At 32.4% G+C, this 16537-nt stretch overlaps 2 protein-coding genes across 4 annotated transcripts; one reads left to right on the plus strand and one right to left on the minus strand.

The window, feature by feature from the left end:
* Positions 1 to 5452: 5452 nt before the first annotated feature.
* Positions 5453 to 16337, minus strand: LOC114268891 (multicopper oxidase LPR1 homolog 1). Of its 2 annotated transcripts, none has more exons than XM_082908706.1 (4): positions 16256 to 16337; positions 14904 to 15166; positions 6033 to 7490; positions 5453 to 5816 (listed from the first exon to the last, which is right to left on the minus strand). In XM_082908706.1, the coding sequence occupies exons 2-4, from the start codon at positions 15153 to 15155 to the stop codon at positions 5763 to 5765; spliced, it is 1764 nt and encodes a 587-aa protein (XP_082764832.1). In that variant the 5' UTR covers positions 15156 to 15166; positions 16256 to 16337; the 3' UTR covers positions 5453 to 5762. The 2 variants fall into 2 exon arrangements, with proteins under 2 accessions (XP_082764832.1, XP_082764833.1); XM_082908707.1 differs by having other exon boundaries at positions 14904 to 15096; positions 16256 to 16326.
* LOC114268892 (uncharacterized) lies at positions 9815 to 12492 on the plus strand. Of its 2 annotated transcripts, XM_082908708.1 has the most exons (5): positions 9862 to 10457; positions 10735 to 10806; positions 10922 to 11065; positions 11158 to 11307; positions 11970 to 12492. In XM_082908708.1, exons 1-5 carry the CDS (start codon positions 10432 to 10434, stop codon positions 12052 to 12054), a joined length of 477 nt encoding a protein of 158 aa, XP_082764834.1. In that variant the 5' UTR covers positions 9862 to 10431; the 3' UTR covers positions 12055 to 12492. The 2 variants fall into 2 exon arrangements, with proteins under 2 accessions (XP_082764835.1, XP_082764834.1); XM_082908709.1 differs by lacking the exon at positions 10922 to 11065 and having other exon boundaries at positions 9815 to 10457.
* Positions 16338 to 16537: the final 200 nt, after the last annotated feature.

A 16537-nucleotide genomic window follows, 5' to 3' on the forward strand; every position in this document is an offset into this window, starting at 1 on the left:
TCACAGAAAATGTGGCAAAGCCAAATCAAAGAACCACAACTCAAAAATTGTCTCTAGATCCATTGCATTGTAATATCAAATTAAAATTGGAGATACTTGTTGAAATATGGCTTCAAGATTTACCCCCACTGTGATTGTTTCTATCCAATTGCATTCTATCGTTTCAGTTTCTAATTCAACATTTTGACAATGTTTCCATTTTTTAATTGGGGACTTTTGTCAATTTTCTGTTAAAATTTATTAATAAGAAAAAAAACAAAACTTATTTACGCAAATGTTTCAAAAATAAATGAAAATAAAATTTATAAAAAAAAAAAAGAAAAAAAACATATTAGGTGAGTTGTTAGATGTGGCTATCGGAATTGGTCATTAGAGTGTCGCTGGAGGCCATAGGTAGTGACAGACTCACAGGGTTAATGAAGGTGATCGAAGGTCATAACCAGTTGTTAATCATACTGTTTGATTTTGGTGATGTCTAACATACATTAGATATATTATAATTTTATATGATACACACTTTACATTATTTGACACAAAATATTATCTGTTGTGCTATATGTTTGTATATATATGATGTATTCAAATCTAAATATTATTTAAATAAATTTTTCTATGTATCATATAATAGTTTAATAGAAAAATTGTTGTTCAAATAGTACTTCACTATTTACTTTTTGAAAATTAATTGTGCAAATACTACTTTACTATATAATAGTTTAATAGAAAAGTTATTGTTCAAATAGTACTTTACTATTTACTTTTTGAAAATCAGTCGATTAAGTATTGTGCAAATAGTATTTTACTATTCATCGAAAGCAATATCTGTTCTATAATTTCAAAGTCTGAGTGCTCGAAGAAAAATACAAAAAAAGAAGCATTAGGCATTTTGTCTCCACGTGATCCGAGTAGCCCAGCAGAGGAGCATCTCTCCTCCTCCAACGAATATATTTTTGATATATATAAGATGTTTTTTGGTTGAAGAATGGAGTAGAGAAGAGAATAGAAGAGGAGAAGTGATTATATTTGTGACATTTAAGTTGTATTGTGTTTCTTTAAGTTTTGAACAAAAATTGTAAAAGGGTTTTCACACCCTTCTTATTATTCTTGTAAAAGAGGGAGTTTTTGTGAGTGATTTTTCGAGATAAAATCACTTGGATTAGGTGTGACTAGGCCCCAGATTCAAAATTAGTAGGGTTATTTTCGCGATTGATTTTTGGGATAAAATCACTTTGTTAGGTGTGATTAGGCAGTGGATTCTAAATTAGTCGTCATTTGTTGTAAAGGTTCGCTAGTATTCGTGAAGCCAGTGATGTATATTACTATTTGAAGAATAGTTCCTAATGATGATACTTGGGAAGTAGATGTAAGCTTGGATTAAGCCGAACCACTATAAATCGTTGAATTTGTTTTCTCTTCTCTTTGCACATTTTGTTTCATTACTTTACTTTATATTGTTAAGCGTTTTTATTTATTTATTTATTATTTGGGTTAATTTTTAATGTGACAATTTATTAAAAATCTGGGTATCAATTTTGGTTTTTGAAAACAAAAACACCATACTAAACAAGTTTTCGTTTTTAATTTCTAAAAGTACAAAATAAAAAAAGAAAACGAAATATTACCAAACCAAGTTTAAATTTTTGTTTTTGTTTTTGTTTTTTAATTAGGGCTTCAAATAGACAATGTCCTATATTGAGTAAATATATTATGCATCCAAAAAAACAATATTCAGAAAAGTGCACATGATTTGGTCTAAAAAATAGAAAGAGAGAAGTTAACCATGTGGGTTGTCCTATATTCGAATTTTTAACAGACAAATTAATGTTAAGAATTTTATTCTTCTATATTCTTTAAATCTATTTCCAAGTTTAAGCTACATAGTATATGTAGAACAAGTGCGCTACATGTGACTAACGATTAGTTTGAGCAAGGTTCTGAACATCCTCATGAACAAAAAAACAACAAAAAAGAAAGAAAGAAGGGTTTCTCCTGATTATTTTTGGGTTTGATGAATATAAACCCATCAAATTTGAAATTTTATTTTAGTTTACTTTTAATAGATGGGCGATTTATTATTTAAATGGATAAATGACCTAAATCCTAAAATTTAAATTCACAAAATTTATGGCTGCATCAATTTGAGTGGATTACATACATATTTCTAAATAAGGAAACAAGCCAAATTCAAATGATTAGAACTTTAGTTTTTGATTAGAATGAGTGAATGACCCAAGTTTTTGTTTGGATAAACATTTGAATTCACAATGATTATAAGTGCACCCAATTAAGTAGGTTTGCCTTTGTATCCAAATTGGAAAACAGGTATAAATTGGAATTTAGTCAACCATCATTTAAGACAGAACTTTGGAATAGATAGAAGTAATCCACTTTGATTTTTTTATTTTTATTTTTAGAAAGAAGACTTTTTAGACCCCAAGATTAACTTTATTATTATTATTTTTTTTTCAGCCATTGGTAGCTGAAAGAAGTTAGTTTTGGGCTTAAACTATGTTCATATCATATTGGGCCGTCTGGTGTGTTTTATTATGCGTTCTGGTGTTTATTTGTATCTTTGTCTATATATTCACCTCAAGTTTCCATCTCTAATCTCTGATGGTAGGGGTTACTTGGAGATAAAAAGGATATATGAACAAAGTTGGGTTATTTTGTTTTTCGGTTGTTCTTGTATTTACCCGCCCTTTTTCTTAGGGGGGTGTGCAGTGGTAGCTTTGTAACCTTTTTTTTATTTGTTGTTGGGCGTGCCTGGAGTATGCCCTCGTAAACATGTAAATTTCATTGTTTTGGTTTTATGACTTATTCACAAAAAAAAAAAAAAAAATCATATTGGGCCTTTTTATAAGTAGAATTTCTTGGGGGTTTAAAACATAAAAATTGGGCTATTAGTAACAGTGAAAAAAGGGTAATTTTTTGCCGACAATGAAATTGTGATTTCGGATCTTGGATAGGCAATTTAAGTGGACCTTAAGACCAAATAGTTGAAGGTAAAACCATCTCCAATCCTTCCTCACATATTTCATTAAATTTAAATTTGATAAAGAAGTGCTTACTTTTTGGGCTCCAATCGTATTTCATTTTAAATGAAGGCAAAATCAAAACTTTCATCAAATCAATAGAGAGTTTAACCTTTCATCAAATTTCGTAGGAGACCGTCAGTGAGCGACCGGGTGGACAACCGGATTGAGAAAGTTTGGATGAAAATTTACTCTAAGCCGGACAACCAGTCATATTTGATGAAACAATTGAAGCATATCATATCAAATCAAACTTATACTCAAATTTGATGAAATATTTGAATGAGCGTTGGAGATGCTCTAAGGAATTGTTTGTTAACGCTGTCATTTTTTTTTATATACAGAAAACAACTTTATGTATGTTTTCATAAAAAATAAAAGAAAAAACTTAATTGGTATATACAAATATTTTGAAAATAAAAGTAGATAAACATATTTGTTGAGTTGTTGAAGGTAGTGATCCATGGTAAAAAATGGACAAATCAACTCGATAATTTAATGAATTAAGTTTAAATAAATTTTAAAACTCATTATAATTTTTAAATCAAATTTAAACAATTAACCAGTCCACTCACTCTCTTAATCTATGGTGATCATTCGGTTAAAAAAAAAAAAGAAGAAAAAAAGACAATTCTAATAGGTCAATTATGAAAAATAGACTATTATAATCAAATGGTCACGATGGCTAGAAAATATGCAATTGGAGAAAGGCAATGATGGGTGACATGGTGAATACATTAAAATAAATTAAGGAATTCGACGATCCAACCAAATTTCTTTAACTTTCTTGTTTTTGTTCATAGTGATGTAACATTGGTATTATAAAAATAATACATTAAAGTACTAGTTGATTTGGCGTAAAATTAAAGGACCACCACGTAACTTTGTATGAGAGTGTGTACACACTGCTACCTTTACGTATCAAATAATTTAAAAAAAAAATTAATGCAATTGGAGAAAGGCAATGATGGGTGACATGGTGGATACATTAAAATAAATTAAGGAATTCCACAATCCAACCAAATTTCTTTACTGACTTTCTTGTTTTTGTTCATAATGTAACATTGGTATTATAAAAATAATACATTAAAATAGTAGTTGATTTGGCATAAAATTAAAGGACCACGTAATTTTGTATGAGATTGTGTACACACTGCTACCTCAACGTATCAAATAATTTAAATAAAGCATTATATTTAGCAAAAGTAGTGACAATCAAGAAAATGACAACGTGTGATTGAGAAAGAAAAAGAATCTTAATAATGATTCTAATTTCTGCGTGTTTCCATCAACATTGTTTTAGAAGAAAAGCGAATAAGAAATTCTGTGAAAGTTTAAGATAAGAGTGAAGAGTTAGTTATACGGACATTTTTCTCAATTATTAGTGAATATAATTTTTTTTTTAATTTTAAAATCAAAAATTTTAAATTTTCAATTATAAATGTTGGACAAATATATCACATTTTTTAGAGTGAAACTGATAAAGTTTAAGAGAGATCAAATATGTTATTTTAAACTGTGTTTGAATCATAAATTTGAGTAAAGATTTAAAAAAGAAAAAAAAAATATAAGTGAAACAAATAGGATTAAAATTAGGAATAAAGTAATTGAATATACTTGAGAAAGCGCTTATATTATTAAGGGGAATTACATTCAGTGTTGTGTTCACAAAATAATTTCATATAAATATTTAAGATTTTAATTATTAATTTTTATAAAATTTACCATTAATTTTAAATTATTTTTAAAAACTCACATTTACTTGTAATTGTCCCTATTATTAACCATTAAGATAACTGATGTTGGAAGGAGAGGCAGCCTTTGAGGTCCTTTTGATTGTCCAGATTAGATGTAAGGGTTTGAGTATGATATATAATACCTAAAGATATATGATGGGATATAATATATTTTAAGATATAAGATGAATTATATATATTGTGAATGAAATAAAAGAAGAGTGATTATTTTTTACCTTTGGATGAAACATGAATCATATCGGATGGTGGGCCATGAGACATGGGTGGTATTGCATATCTCTCATTTTGCATCATATATTATCTGGATTCTCTATATCTGAAACAACCAAACACGAGATATAAGGGGACAAAAAAAATATGGGATTCACCTCATATATTTGGCCCACCCTTATATCCGGCCCTTATATATATAGTAAACAAACAGGACCTAAGCACTTAAATTTAGAATTTAACTGATAGAAATTTTAAAGTGAAATGAGAATGAGAATAAGAATGTGATTGATTTATTTATTTATTTATTTTTTCTGTATTTGGTTTATGAATTTGAATAATAATTAAAAAAGAAGATGTATAAAACATATGTGAAATACAATTATATTTTATTTATTTTTTAAATATTAGTTATTTAAAAGGAATGTGATTAGCAATGATGGTATCTTCTACTTGGCTTCTAAACCAAATAAAATAATGTAATGTAATGTAATGGGATTCCTTTCGCACTTTCAGACTTCGATTCCTAAAAGCATAGACAAATTTATTTGAATAATTACAAAACGATAACAGAAATTTAGAATATATCCAACTCACTCAATGTCTCCTTTCAGTACAGCTTAGTTGATTACAACTCTTTTGGCTCACACTCATTATGCCTTATTAACTTGACCCAAAATAAAAGAACAAAAGTACAAAAATCACATAAATATAGAGGGAAAAAAAAAAGAAAAAAGACTTCATTCGTGTATGTGACGATCTGTCAAGCAACAAGCTTCAATGGGCGAATCATCTCGTTATCTTCATGATCTAAAATCTGCATAAACATTGACATAGAATGAGTGATCACTTATCATCGAAAAAACATAATTTATATATTCTACTTTTATTTCAATAAATCAAACATAACATGAATTCAGTCAGAGAATTCTAGATACAATATCATTTCATATCAGGTCAGTACCATAATTCTCACCCTATATGAGAAAATTATTTGGTAGTCGAATTCTTTGGAAAATGAAGTTAAACTTACATGGCAATGGTAGACATAACCGGGTTGTGCAGTAGCATCAAAGGGATAAGGTGCATCATTGTCAATGAGGTTAAACTTAACCACCACCGTAGTTTGATTTCCCGGTTCAATCTTCACCACATTCTTCCACGTCTTCTCGTAATCCGGTACACTCAGCAAATTTCCAGTCACATGTCCAGTCACATTGCAAGCAATGGCATCATTCATCGTCTTCATACACGACGTAAACCCAGCCAAATCCACGATCTGCTGAACCTTAATTGCCTGAAACTCCGCCAAGTGGATATGCAAAGGGTGGTTGTCTTGAGTCAGATTGATCACTTCCCACACCTCTGTAGTTCCCGATTTCGGCGTCTCTGTTACCGGGGCAAAGAAACTCTTTCCGTTAATGTAGAGATGTGTCGGGTTCCCAGTTGCGCTCTCGTATTCGTAGAGCACGATGTACCGTGTCGTGCTTGCTCCGGCAGTAGTGGGGGTTGGATAGTTCTTTAGAATTGATGGAACTGTCGATTTATCGGGTAAAATTGAAGCACTTGGAATGATGATAAACTTCATGACTTTACTATTCAACTGATCGACAGCGCTACCAGTAGGGTAGGGAAACGGAGCATCATTAGTGAGCTCAGATTGATTAGCACTCGTCGTCGAAAAATCAATAACAACATCAGCAATCTCCGAGGGCGCTAGCAAAATGCTCCGCGTGGTGACCGGGGACCGTAAAAACGAAGCATCTGATCCTACTTGAACGAATGAGAGACCATTCGTTAGCGAAAACCGAAAGTACCTTGCATTCGAAGAATTAATGATTCGAAACCGGTACTTTCTTCGCTGTACCCGAAGGTACGGCCACGCCTTTCCGTTAACAATAATGGCATCTCCGAAATACTCGGGTTGCCATTGTGGATGAATTGTTGGATTATCTCCTGTGTAATTCATGTACAATGATCCATCTTTGTAAAAACTTCGATCAAACACCATCAAGTGGCGATCGAATTCTCCCCTCGGAAGATCCAACGTTGAATCTTCCGTGGGGTCTCTGATCACATAAGAACCAATCAGGCCCGCTAGGAGATTGACACGTGTGAGGCCGAGAGCGTGATCATGGTACCATAGATTCCCTGCATGTTGGACATTAGGGTATAAGTATGTTGATTCGGTCCATGCTGAGCCCGTGTCGCGAAAACCGGCGGTGAACCAGGCGAACGGGTTGCCGTCGCTTTGGGGTGGGTGGATGCCGCCGTGGAGGTGGACGACGGTGGGGACGCCGCCGTGGGATGGGATGGCGGTGGCGATGGTGGTGTCGAAAGGGAGGATGTGGGATTGAGGGAGGTGGTTTTGCCATGTGACGTAGGTGGTTACGCCGTGGAGTGCCTCGATTGTTGGTCCCGGCACGGTGGCGGTTAAGGCGGATGTTCCGTAGGCGAACACTATTGTTGCAGGTAAATTGCGGTGGAATTTCTGTACAAGATTGGAAGAATGTTAAAAGTTTGGTTGAAGTCATAAAAGATAAATATTATATAAAAATGTTTGGGAGGTCCTTGAGCTTAGGCGTAGTTCTAATGAACTCGTCTTCTCGTGATGTGATGTGATGTGATTGTTTTTTTTTTTTTTTTTTTTTTTTTTTAAATTTTTAGTCCATTAGAATTGGTTTAGTGTTTCATTTTTAAAGAGATGCATCATGATTATAAATATTATTTACAAATATTGCATTCTACATTATTTTTGAAATATTTTTTGTATGTAGTTTTTGTGTGAATAGAGTTTTTCATTTTTTAGTTTTTTTTGCGATTTGAGTTGATCTTTTAGTTTTTTAGCTATTTTAGTTTCGGATTAAAAGTCTCATCTAGGATAAATTTTTTGACTTTTTTTATTTTTTTAAAAAAAATAATAATTATGATTTATTTATGATATTATTTAACCTAAGACTAAAAAGTCTATTTTATCGTTTTATAACTATTTTAACCACTACTCATCTCAACCCAACTTTTCAAACCAATGCTTGTAATGTAGTTTTAAACTATGAGGAATTAATGTATATTATATTATTATTATTTTATATAAAAATTAATTTTATTCATTTTTTGAAAAATAAAATCAAAATAAATTATTAAAGACCTGTTTTGAGTTAGCTAAAATAAAAATATATAATATCAAAATAATTTATTACTAAGGGACGGATTGAGCAATGCCCTCCTTGACTTCTGAATTTGTTTCTTTTCACCTTCTAGACGAGCTTGGTAGCTGTCACTTTCTTCAATACAAGATGTGCCCCAACCCCCAACTCTCACCATCACTTTCTTATTCAATAATGATGGGAATATAAAAATGAAACACAAAAATGAAACACAATTTTCATATAAGGGGTGGGTTTATGTGGATCTTAACTCTTGTAAGAGACTTGCGTTTGTATATATAGACTTACTATTTTCTTATGACAATAGATAGTTTTACTGTTAAGATTTATTACTCATTAAGTTCTATTTAATTTTTATAAATAAATTTACAGTAATAAATTTATCAGTCAGGATCTATAAATAAATAAGTTTAGTTAATAAAATTGACTAGTAAATGTCCTTAAAAATTTTAACTTTAGGAAATATAAAACACCACTCACAAAAAGAATAACTTTTAAATTTTCACAATTTTTCTTTGAAGACACAAAAAATTGTAATTTCGATCATAAAATATATAAGACCACTCACAAAAGGTATAACATTCGAGTTTTCACAATTTTTCTAATTTCCTTCACGAAATGTAGAGCCCCACTCATAAAACTATAGCATTCAAAATTTTCACAATTTTTTTTCAAAGACACAAAAAATCATAATTTCGCTAACAAAATATATAACAACACTTACAAAAAGTATAACATTAAAGTGTACATGATGTGCAACTTTAAATGGGTGCACATTGTAACCGGGATCACACTACAAACAAATGCACATTTAGCGACTAAAATTGGCGACTAAATAAAATTTAGTTGCCAAAAGCTATGAAATTGGCGACTAACTAATTTTTTTAGTCGCCAAAAGTGTATTTTTTTAGCTACTAATATTTTTAGTTGGGGTATATTGGTTTTTGGCGACTAAAAAAATTTTAGTCGCTAAAAATGTTAGAATTGGTGACCAAAAAAAATTTTAGTCGTTGTATATTAAGTTTTAGCTACTAAAATCATTTTGTCGCTGAAAGAAAAATAAAAAATTAATTTTTTACCTTTAGCGACCAAAATTAAAAAAAAATTTCAGCGATAAAAAAGAGTCTAAGTCGCTGTATGTTGAGTTTTGGCTACTAAACCATTTAGTCGCCAAATGAAAAATAAAAAATTATTTTTTTACCTTTGGTGACCAAAATTTTAGTCGCCAAAAGTTTATTTTCAGCGACAAAAAAATTTTTAGTCGCCAAAAAAGAATTTTATTGTTATTTGGCAACCAAAAATATATTTAGTCGCTAAAGGTTGTGATATTTGTTTTAGAGGGAAACAAATTATTTTTGGCGCCCGATCTATTTATACTCTGTTTTGTCTCTTACACACACAGATACACGATATACACTTCTGTGTCAAACACTAGCAAACCTCACCCTCACCATCCTGACTCACCATCCCTGCTAACAGTTACCATCGAACTTCCACCACCGACCATCACGGCTCTCGCTACCGCCGCTTACCATCGCGGCTCTCGCGACCGTCGCTCACCATCGCGGCCCCCCTCCCAGCCACATTCAGGTTTCTCTCTCTCTCTCTCTCTCTCTCTCTCTCTCTCTCTCTCTCTCTCTTTCTCTCTCTCTTCCTCTATTTCCCTATTTCACCATCTCGGATCTAGGGTTTTATTTTATTTTTGATGCTGTAGGATTTTGATAAAATCATTTTAGAGTTTTACTCTTTTTCTACATTTGATGCCGACACGAACAACTTCCCCATGTCAAATATGACTTGTTACAACTGACGGAATGTTATTTGGACCCATATGTTGGGATTTAAAGCCAGATATGCCCAAAGCTTAGTTGGAAAAGGACGTTTCGGGGGCGAAAATTGAAAACAGCCCCCGAGCCGCTGTGTGGCCGACACAAACTCCTTTCCCATGCCAAATAGGACTTGTGACAAATGACAGAATGTTATTCGGACCCGTAGGTTGGGATTTAGAGACGAATACGCCCAAAACATAGTCGAAAAATGACGTTTTGGGGGTGAAAATTCAAAACAGCCCTTGATCCGCCGTGTGGCCGACACGAACAACTTCCCCATGCCAAATATGACTTGTTACAACTGACGGAATGTTATTTGGACCCATATGTTGGGATTTAGAGCCGAATACGCCCAAAACTTAGTTGAAAAAGGGCGTTTCAGAGGCGAAAATTGAAAACAGCCCCCAAACCAGTAGTGTCTGGCATTTCCTGTTCTATGGCTCAAGATCATGTCTTGAAGATGTATGATATATGGTCTTAATCACATACACTCATGTTTATATCTATGTTGTGACTGGGTTCGTTATTTTTAGACCTAGAATCGAACCAATGTATTGAAAAAAAATCAAACCAACCCAACTTGTAGAGGTCGGATTAGTTCGATTCTCGGTTTTTTTTTGGATATCTTGTGTAGCAGTAACAAGTACATTTCTTTAAGGTTATTGCAATTGAGAATTAATAGCATAAAATTAAAGGCTAATTGTTGTTGTCCATTTGTGGTGGAAACTCTGTTTTGCAGAAACATTTCTGGGTCATCATTGAAAGGTTTTCTTGCTCCAGAATTGGGCTTACTCTCTTCCTTGAGAGAACTGTATGCTTTCCTTCTAATCAAACTATATAACGATTCTGTTTTCTTGTTTTATTTAATTATTTGTCAAATAGAACACAATGATTGAAGCTTAATTTGATATCCTGATGATTTACAGAGTTTTGCACGGAAACAATTTGATTGGTGTAATACCCAAAGAAATTTGCATGTTGAAATACCTGAGGGTCTTGGATTTGGGAATGAATGGGCTATCGGGTCCAATTCCTTCTGAAATTGGGAATTTGACCATCCTCATGAAAATGTAAATGGAATTTGACATTTTTGTTTCTTCAATCGACTTTATGTCTCATTCCGCTTTGCTTTCTTTCTCATTTTTTACTTGTTTTTCTGTAGAAATCTGCAATCCAATGGATTGATGGGGACACTCCCTCCTGAGCTTGGCAATTTGAAGTACCTCGAGGAACTTCAACTAGATAGGAATAAGCTTCAAGGATTTGTTCCTGGAAGTAACAATTCAGATTTTACATCCACCAGTCATGGGATGTAAGTAGAAAATTCTTGCATTGGACTTTTTAAAGTTTTTGTGTGCTTTCACTGAAATAGTTTCTTGTAGCGTGTATTTCGACTTGAATGTGTTTTTAAGTAGAAAATAAAGATGTATATAATCGCACACTTCGTTTACCTATATAGAGCTTGTCTGTTAGCTAGAATATTGATGAACTGATCAATACAATCTACAGATCCATAATATAACACTACTAGTTGTGTGCTTTATGCTTAGCTAAATACTAAAATGCTGGCTAATTCATGGATTTAGTAAAGGTAAGAAAAAGAAAGTATAAAGGAAATTATTTCCCGCTGGTTGGCTACCAAGAAAACAGAATGGAAAAAGCAAATATGATAGGGAGTATGGGAGAAATTCCTGTTTTGAATGTCATGTTTCCTTAGATTTTTCTTGATTACCTGCTTTTTTATTAGTATTGATTTCCCATTATATTTGCATAAAGGTATCCTGATTCTAATTATAATAATGTTCTGTCAATGCTAATCAAGCATTAATGAGTCAAATAATGTAAGATAGTGAAAAGAATATTAAAAGTTGATAATGTTATGAATGTTGTTGTATAATAATGAAAAATAGCATTATTTAGATGATTTGAATGTATTGATTTTCTTAAAATTGACATGGTTTATTTCTGTTATAGGTTTGCCTCAAGTCGGAACACTACTGGTTTGTGTCGTTCATCGCAGTTAAAAGTTGCTGATTTCTCATACAACTTCTTTGGTTAAATGTTTTATCAAGCTCAAGTTCAATTTTTTTTATCAAGCTCGCTTGATGGCACATGCAAGGTTACTTAATTATGTTAAATGTTTCATAATAATATCTTCCTGGCATGAGTATTTTTGTTTCTCGAAATGACTTATTTTCGTATTGTAGGTATGGAACCTTGTTACTGGAAGACTTTTACAAACTCGAGCTTTTCCACTACCAATTACTGTAATAGTTGTTGATCCAACAGAGATGAAGTTATTTTCTAGTGGTATAGATTACTAATGGATATTTCTTTTTTGTGTACAGAGGGCATCATTTTTGTGTGATTATCTGTTTATATGGAATTATTATTTGGGTTGGATTATATTTGGTTTGTATAGAATTTGATGTTCCAAGACCAAATTTTTGGAAGGTTGAAAGTGAAATAGAAATAGACATATGTATTGTTTTGTTTATATACAGGGTGCAGGTTGCACAAAATAAATACAGGTTGTGCAGAAATTAATAATAATAATAATAATAATAATAATAATAATAATAATAATAATAATAATAATAATAATAACACTAAATAGAGTTTTTGGTGACTAAATGTTTAATAGCCAAAAAAACAAAATAAAACTTGTTGGCTACTAAAAATTTAGTAGCCAAAAACAAATCAAAGATTTTTTGGCAACTAAAAATTTAGTAGTAAAAAATAGGGAAAATCGGTCTAAGGTCCCTATCCACCTTTTAGTAATGGATTAGGTCCACAATATATTCTTTTGTAGTCTAAGGTCCCTCACCCCCATACCCAACAAATTATAGAATTAAGCTTCCGGATAATCTTCACAAGGTATGAAAAGTGTTCATATACTGGTTTAACTTCTAATCTCCGTGTTCATTTGCGTTAATTCCAATTTCATTTGTGGTGTGACAGCTCATGCTTGTTGCGAAGAGTAACTACATGAGAAAATTAATACTAGAATCGAAAGAACCTGATTTGGCAAGAATCGATCTCTCGGACATTCCTGGAGGCCCCGAGATCTTCGAGAAAGCGGCCAAGTTCTGCTACGGCGTCAACTTCGAGATCACAGTTCACAACGTCGCAGCTCTTCGTTGCGCCGCTGAGTATCTGCAAATGGCAGATAAATACTCCAACGGCAACCTCGCCGGCCGAACCGAAGAATTTCTCTCCCAAGTCGCCCTCAGCAGCCTCTCCGGCGCTGTCGTTGTCTTGAAGTCGTGCGAAGATCTTCTTCCAATGGCCGAAGAACTCAACATCGTCAAGAGATGCGTCGATGTCGCAACCAGTAAGGTACTTACTCATCTTCGTAACCTTCATTTTTCACATATTATTTACCGTTAAAAAGGAAAACAAAACTTTCGGCGTGGTGTTGATGTGCTTTGAATTACGCCGGCATACCAAGATTTTTGACTCTAGGCTAAGTTGTAAAATTTTTGACTTCGTGAATTTTGACCTAACTTCTCAACCATTCTATTCTAATTTTTCCTTTCTTAAATCAAAAACTTTTTTAAAATTTCTCTGGAAAGTCCAGAGAAGAATTTCTCTGAACCAAATTTCTCTGTGATATGAATTTTTTCTGGACTAATTTTTTCTGAACCAATTTTCTCTGGACATAAACTTAAGACAAGGGGGGAAAACTGCAAGAGAGAAAGAGTACTAAAAGTAGTAGCAGATCTGAAAATTTTCTGAGAATAATTAGATTTTCCAGAGAAATTTGGACTGAAATTTCTCTGGACCAATTTTCTCTGGACTGAAATTTCTCTGCACCAATTTTCTCTGGACTGAAATTTCTCTGGACCAATTTTCTCTGGATTGAAATTTCTCTGGACCAATTTTCTCTGGACTGAAATTTCTCTGCACCAATTTTCTCTGGATTGAAATTTCTCTGGACCAATTTTCTCTGGACTGAAATTTCTCTGGATCAAGGTTGAGGGACCTTAGACATTATGAAAATATTGTTGATGGACCTTAGACATCATAAAAATATTTGATGTCCTTTATGCTATAAAATCATAATATCAAGGACCTTAAAAAAAAAACCCCTAAAAAATATATGAGACTTTAGGCGACTAAATAGTTTAGTAGCTAAAAAAAAATATGAAAATTAATTTTTTTTGGCGACTAAATATTTAGTAGCTAATAATAAATGATACTTTGGGCGACTAAAAGTTTTAGTCGCTGAAAATGAAATTTAATTTTATTTGAAAACTTTTGGCGACTAAATATTTAGTCGTCAATTTATGACTCTTGGCTACTAAAAAATATTTAGTCGCCAATACCTCGTACTTTTCCCTACTAAGACATTAGTAGCCATTTATAGGACTTTTGGCGAGTAAATTTTTTTCAGTCGCCAAAACCTTCCCCGACCGTTTTCCCGCGACAAATCTAGCGACCAAAATATTTAGTCGGGAAAAGGCTTTGGTGATTAAAAACCTTGTTTTTGGCGACCAAAACTTTAGTCGCCAAAAGTGCATTTTCTTGTAGTGTCACCACTTAATTTTTTTTTTCTTTTGTATTCAATAATAAGAAAGAATTATGATTAATATCAGCTCAAAAAAATATTTCTATCTTATTATTGAATACAAAAAAAAAATTAAGGTTGTAATTAATAAATGCTCCTTCTGGACCAATTTTTTTTGGCTCTGTCACTAGGTGGACTCCATGTTCAGTGTTGGACCGTAGGCCTTGTATTTGGTTGATTTGATATGCATATAGAAATTTTATACAAAAAAATCTATATAGAATGATATAACACATTTAAATGTTATCATTTTAATGATGTCAATGTCATACCATTTATATTAATTTTTTTAGTAAAATAACATTTTTAAAAATCGAACTAAAAATGAAAGTACATACCCATTGAGTTTCGTACATGCCAATGGTGAGGTTGGCAGGAATGGGTGAACCAGTGGGGTTTGTGGTGTAGCCATAGAGCTTAGGCATCTCAGGGAGTTTTTCCACATACATTTGCAGAGAAGCTGCTACTTGCTGAAGTGTTGCTGCTGTCACCGGCGGTGGAGCTGCTGGTGATTGTGCCGCGGCCGACACACTGCAACTTATTATGGTGAGCAGAAAATGGAATGCTCTGAAAATTTTAATCTTCATCATTCTCAAGTCCCCTATTCATGCAGAAAGTCAGTATAGGTTTTGAAGCAAAACTACAAAGTGTTATTAAAACAAAAATAAACGATACTCACACACTCACATATATGTAGCTTCCACGTAATATAAAACCTCACAAAAATGGGAGTGTCTGTAATTTGTTTTTTGGGATAGAAAGTATAAATTCATCTCATAATCAATGTTGATTATCAAATTTGGGGAGCAGGGTGAGAGATGGTATAAATTGTTAGATACTCTGATCTGATTATACTGTGATATTATTTATGGAATACTCTTGATTAATGAGAAATTGCAACACATATTAACTAAATTATTTTTTGTCTCCTAACTACTTAAGAAAAGTGAGTCAACACATATTAACTAAATTATTTTTTGTCTCCTAACTACTTAAGAAAAGTGAGTCAGCATGTCTCAGTCATAAAATTTTATGCTACATAATTAGTTAAAAAAATGATATAGATACAAACTAAATAATTAACTATTTCATCAATTAGTGACATGTATGTAGAACTTGTTTGGCTTTCCCTAAATAAATGTACTTGTTCACAAAAATACACTTATTTGAGTCACGTCATCTCTTTATTTTTTTATATATCTTATCGTAAAAATTTAAAAAATATACTTATTTAAATCATTCTAAATAATTTCGTAGACCCCATATGCGTGTAGGTGCCAAACGCATGTGAGTGTAGTTGATAAAATAATTGTTAATTTAGTTTGTAACTATAGCATAGATCAATTAGTTTAGAGTATCACTTGAGTAATGCTCCCATAATATTCTAAAACTATATAATAATTACCTGTGAAATTTAGGAGTAAACTTTTTGATAAACGTGTGGGGAGGTGGGGAGCTTAAACATTTTTGTTATTATTAGAAACCAATGAGAGAAATATAGATTATCAAATGAATAATTTAGATTATTAAATGAATAAATGTAAAAATATAAAAATTAATTATAAAATATATTAAATGTCAGCGTAAGCTGGCTCCAACACCCTAAATTATCAAAAAAAAAAAATTATAAAATATATTACATATTTTGTGACTGATTCTGTAATTAGCAGAACTATATTATCATGCATACCTTGGAAAGAGAGAAAGAAACTGAATAAGATAAAAAGAGAAGAATTAGAAGTAAATAAGAGGCGTGTGGCAAGTACAAGGTGGATGATGAAATGGCCTTTCCAACTCATCCTTTAAATACTAGTTATTTGCCCACAGAATCCAGGGCAGATTTTCCTTGTTTGGACACGCTATACCATGTGACCCTTCCCTGGATAGCTAATTCTAAACGTGTTATCCAAACTACTTTCGGTCAGTGCAGTCACACAAACTCCAAGTCCCATCACATATCCAAAAAAATATA

This window comes from Camellia sinensis, chromosome 15, assembly GCF_055761805.1.
Source record: "Camellia sinensis isolate YWXY chromosome 15, ASM5576180v1, whole genome shotgun sequence".
In the NCBI taxonomy this organism is placed as follows: Eukaryota; Viridiplantae; Streptophyta; class Magnoliopsida; order Ericales; family Theaceae; genus Camellia; species Camellia sinensis.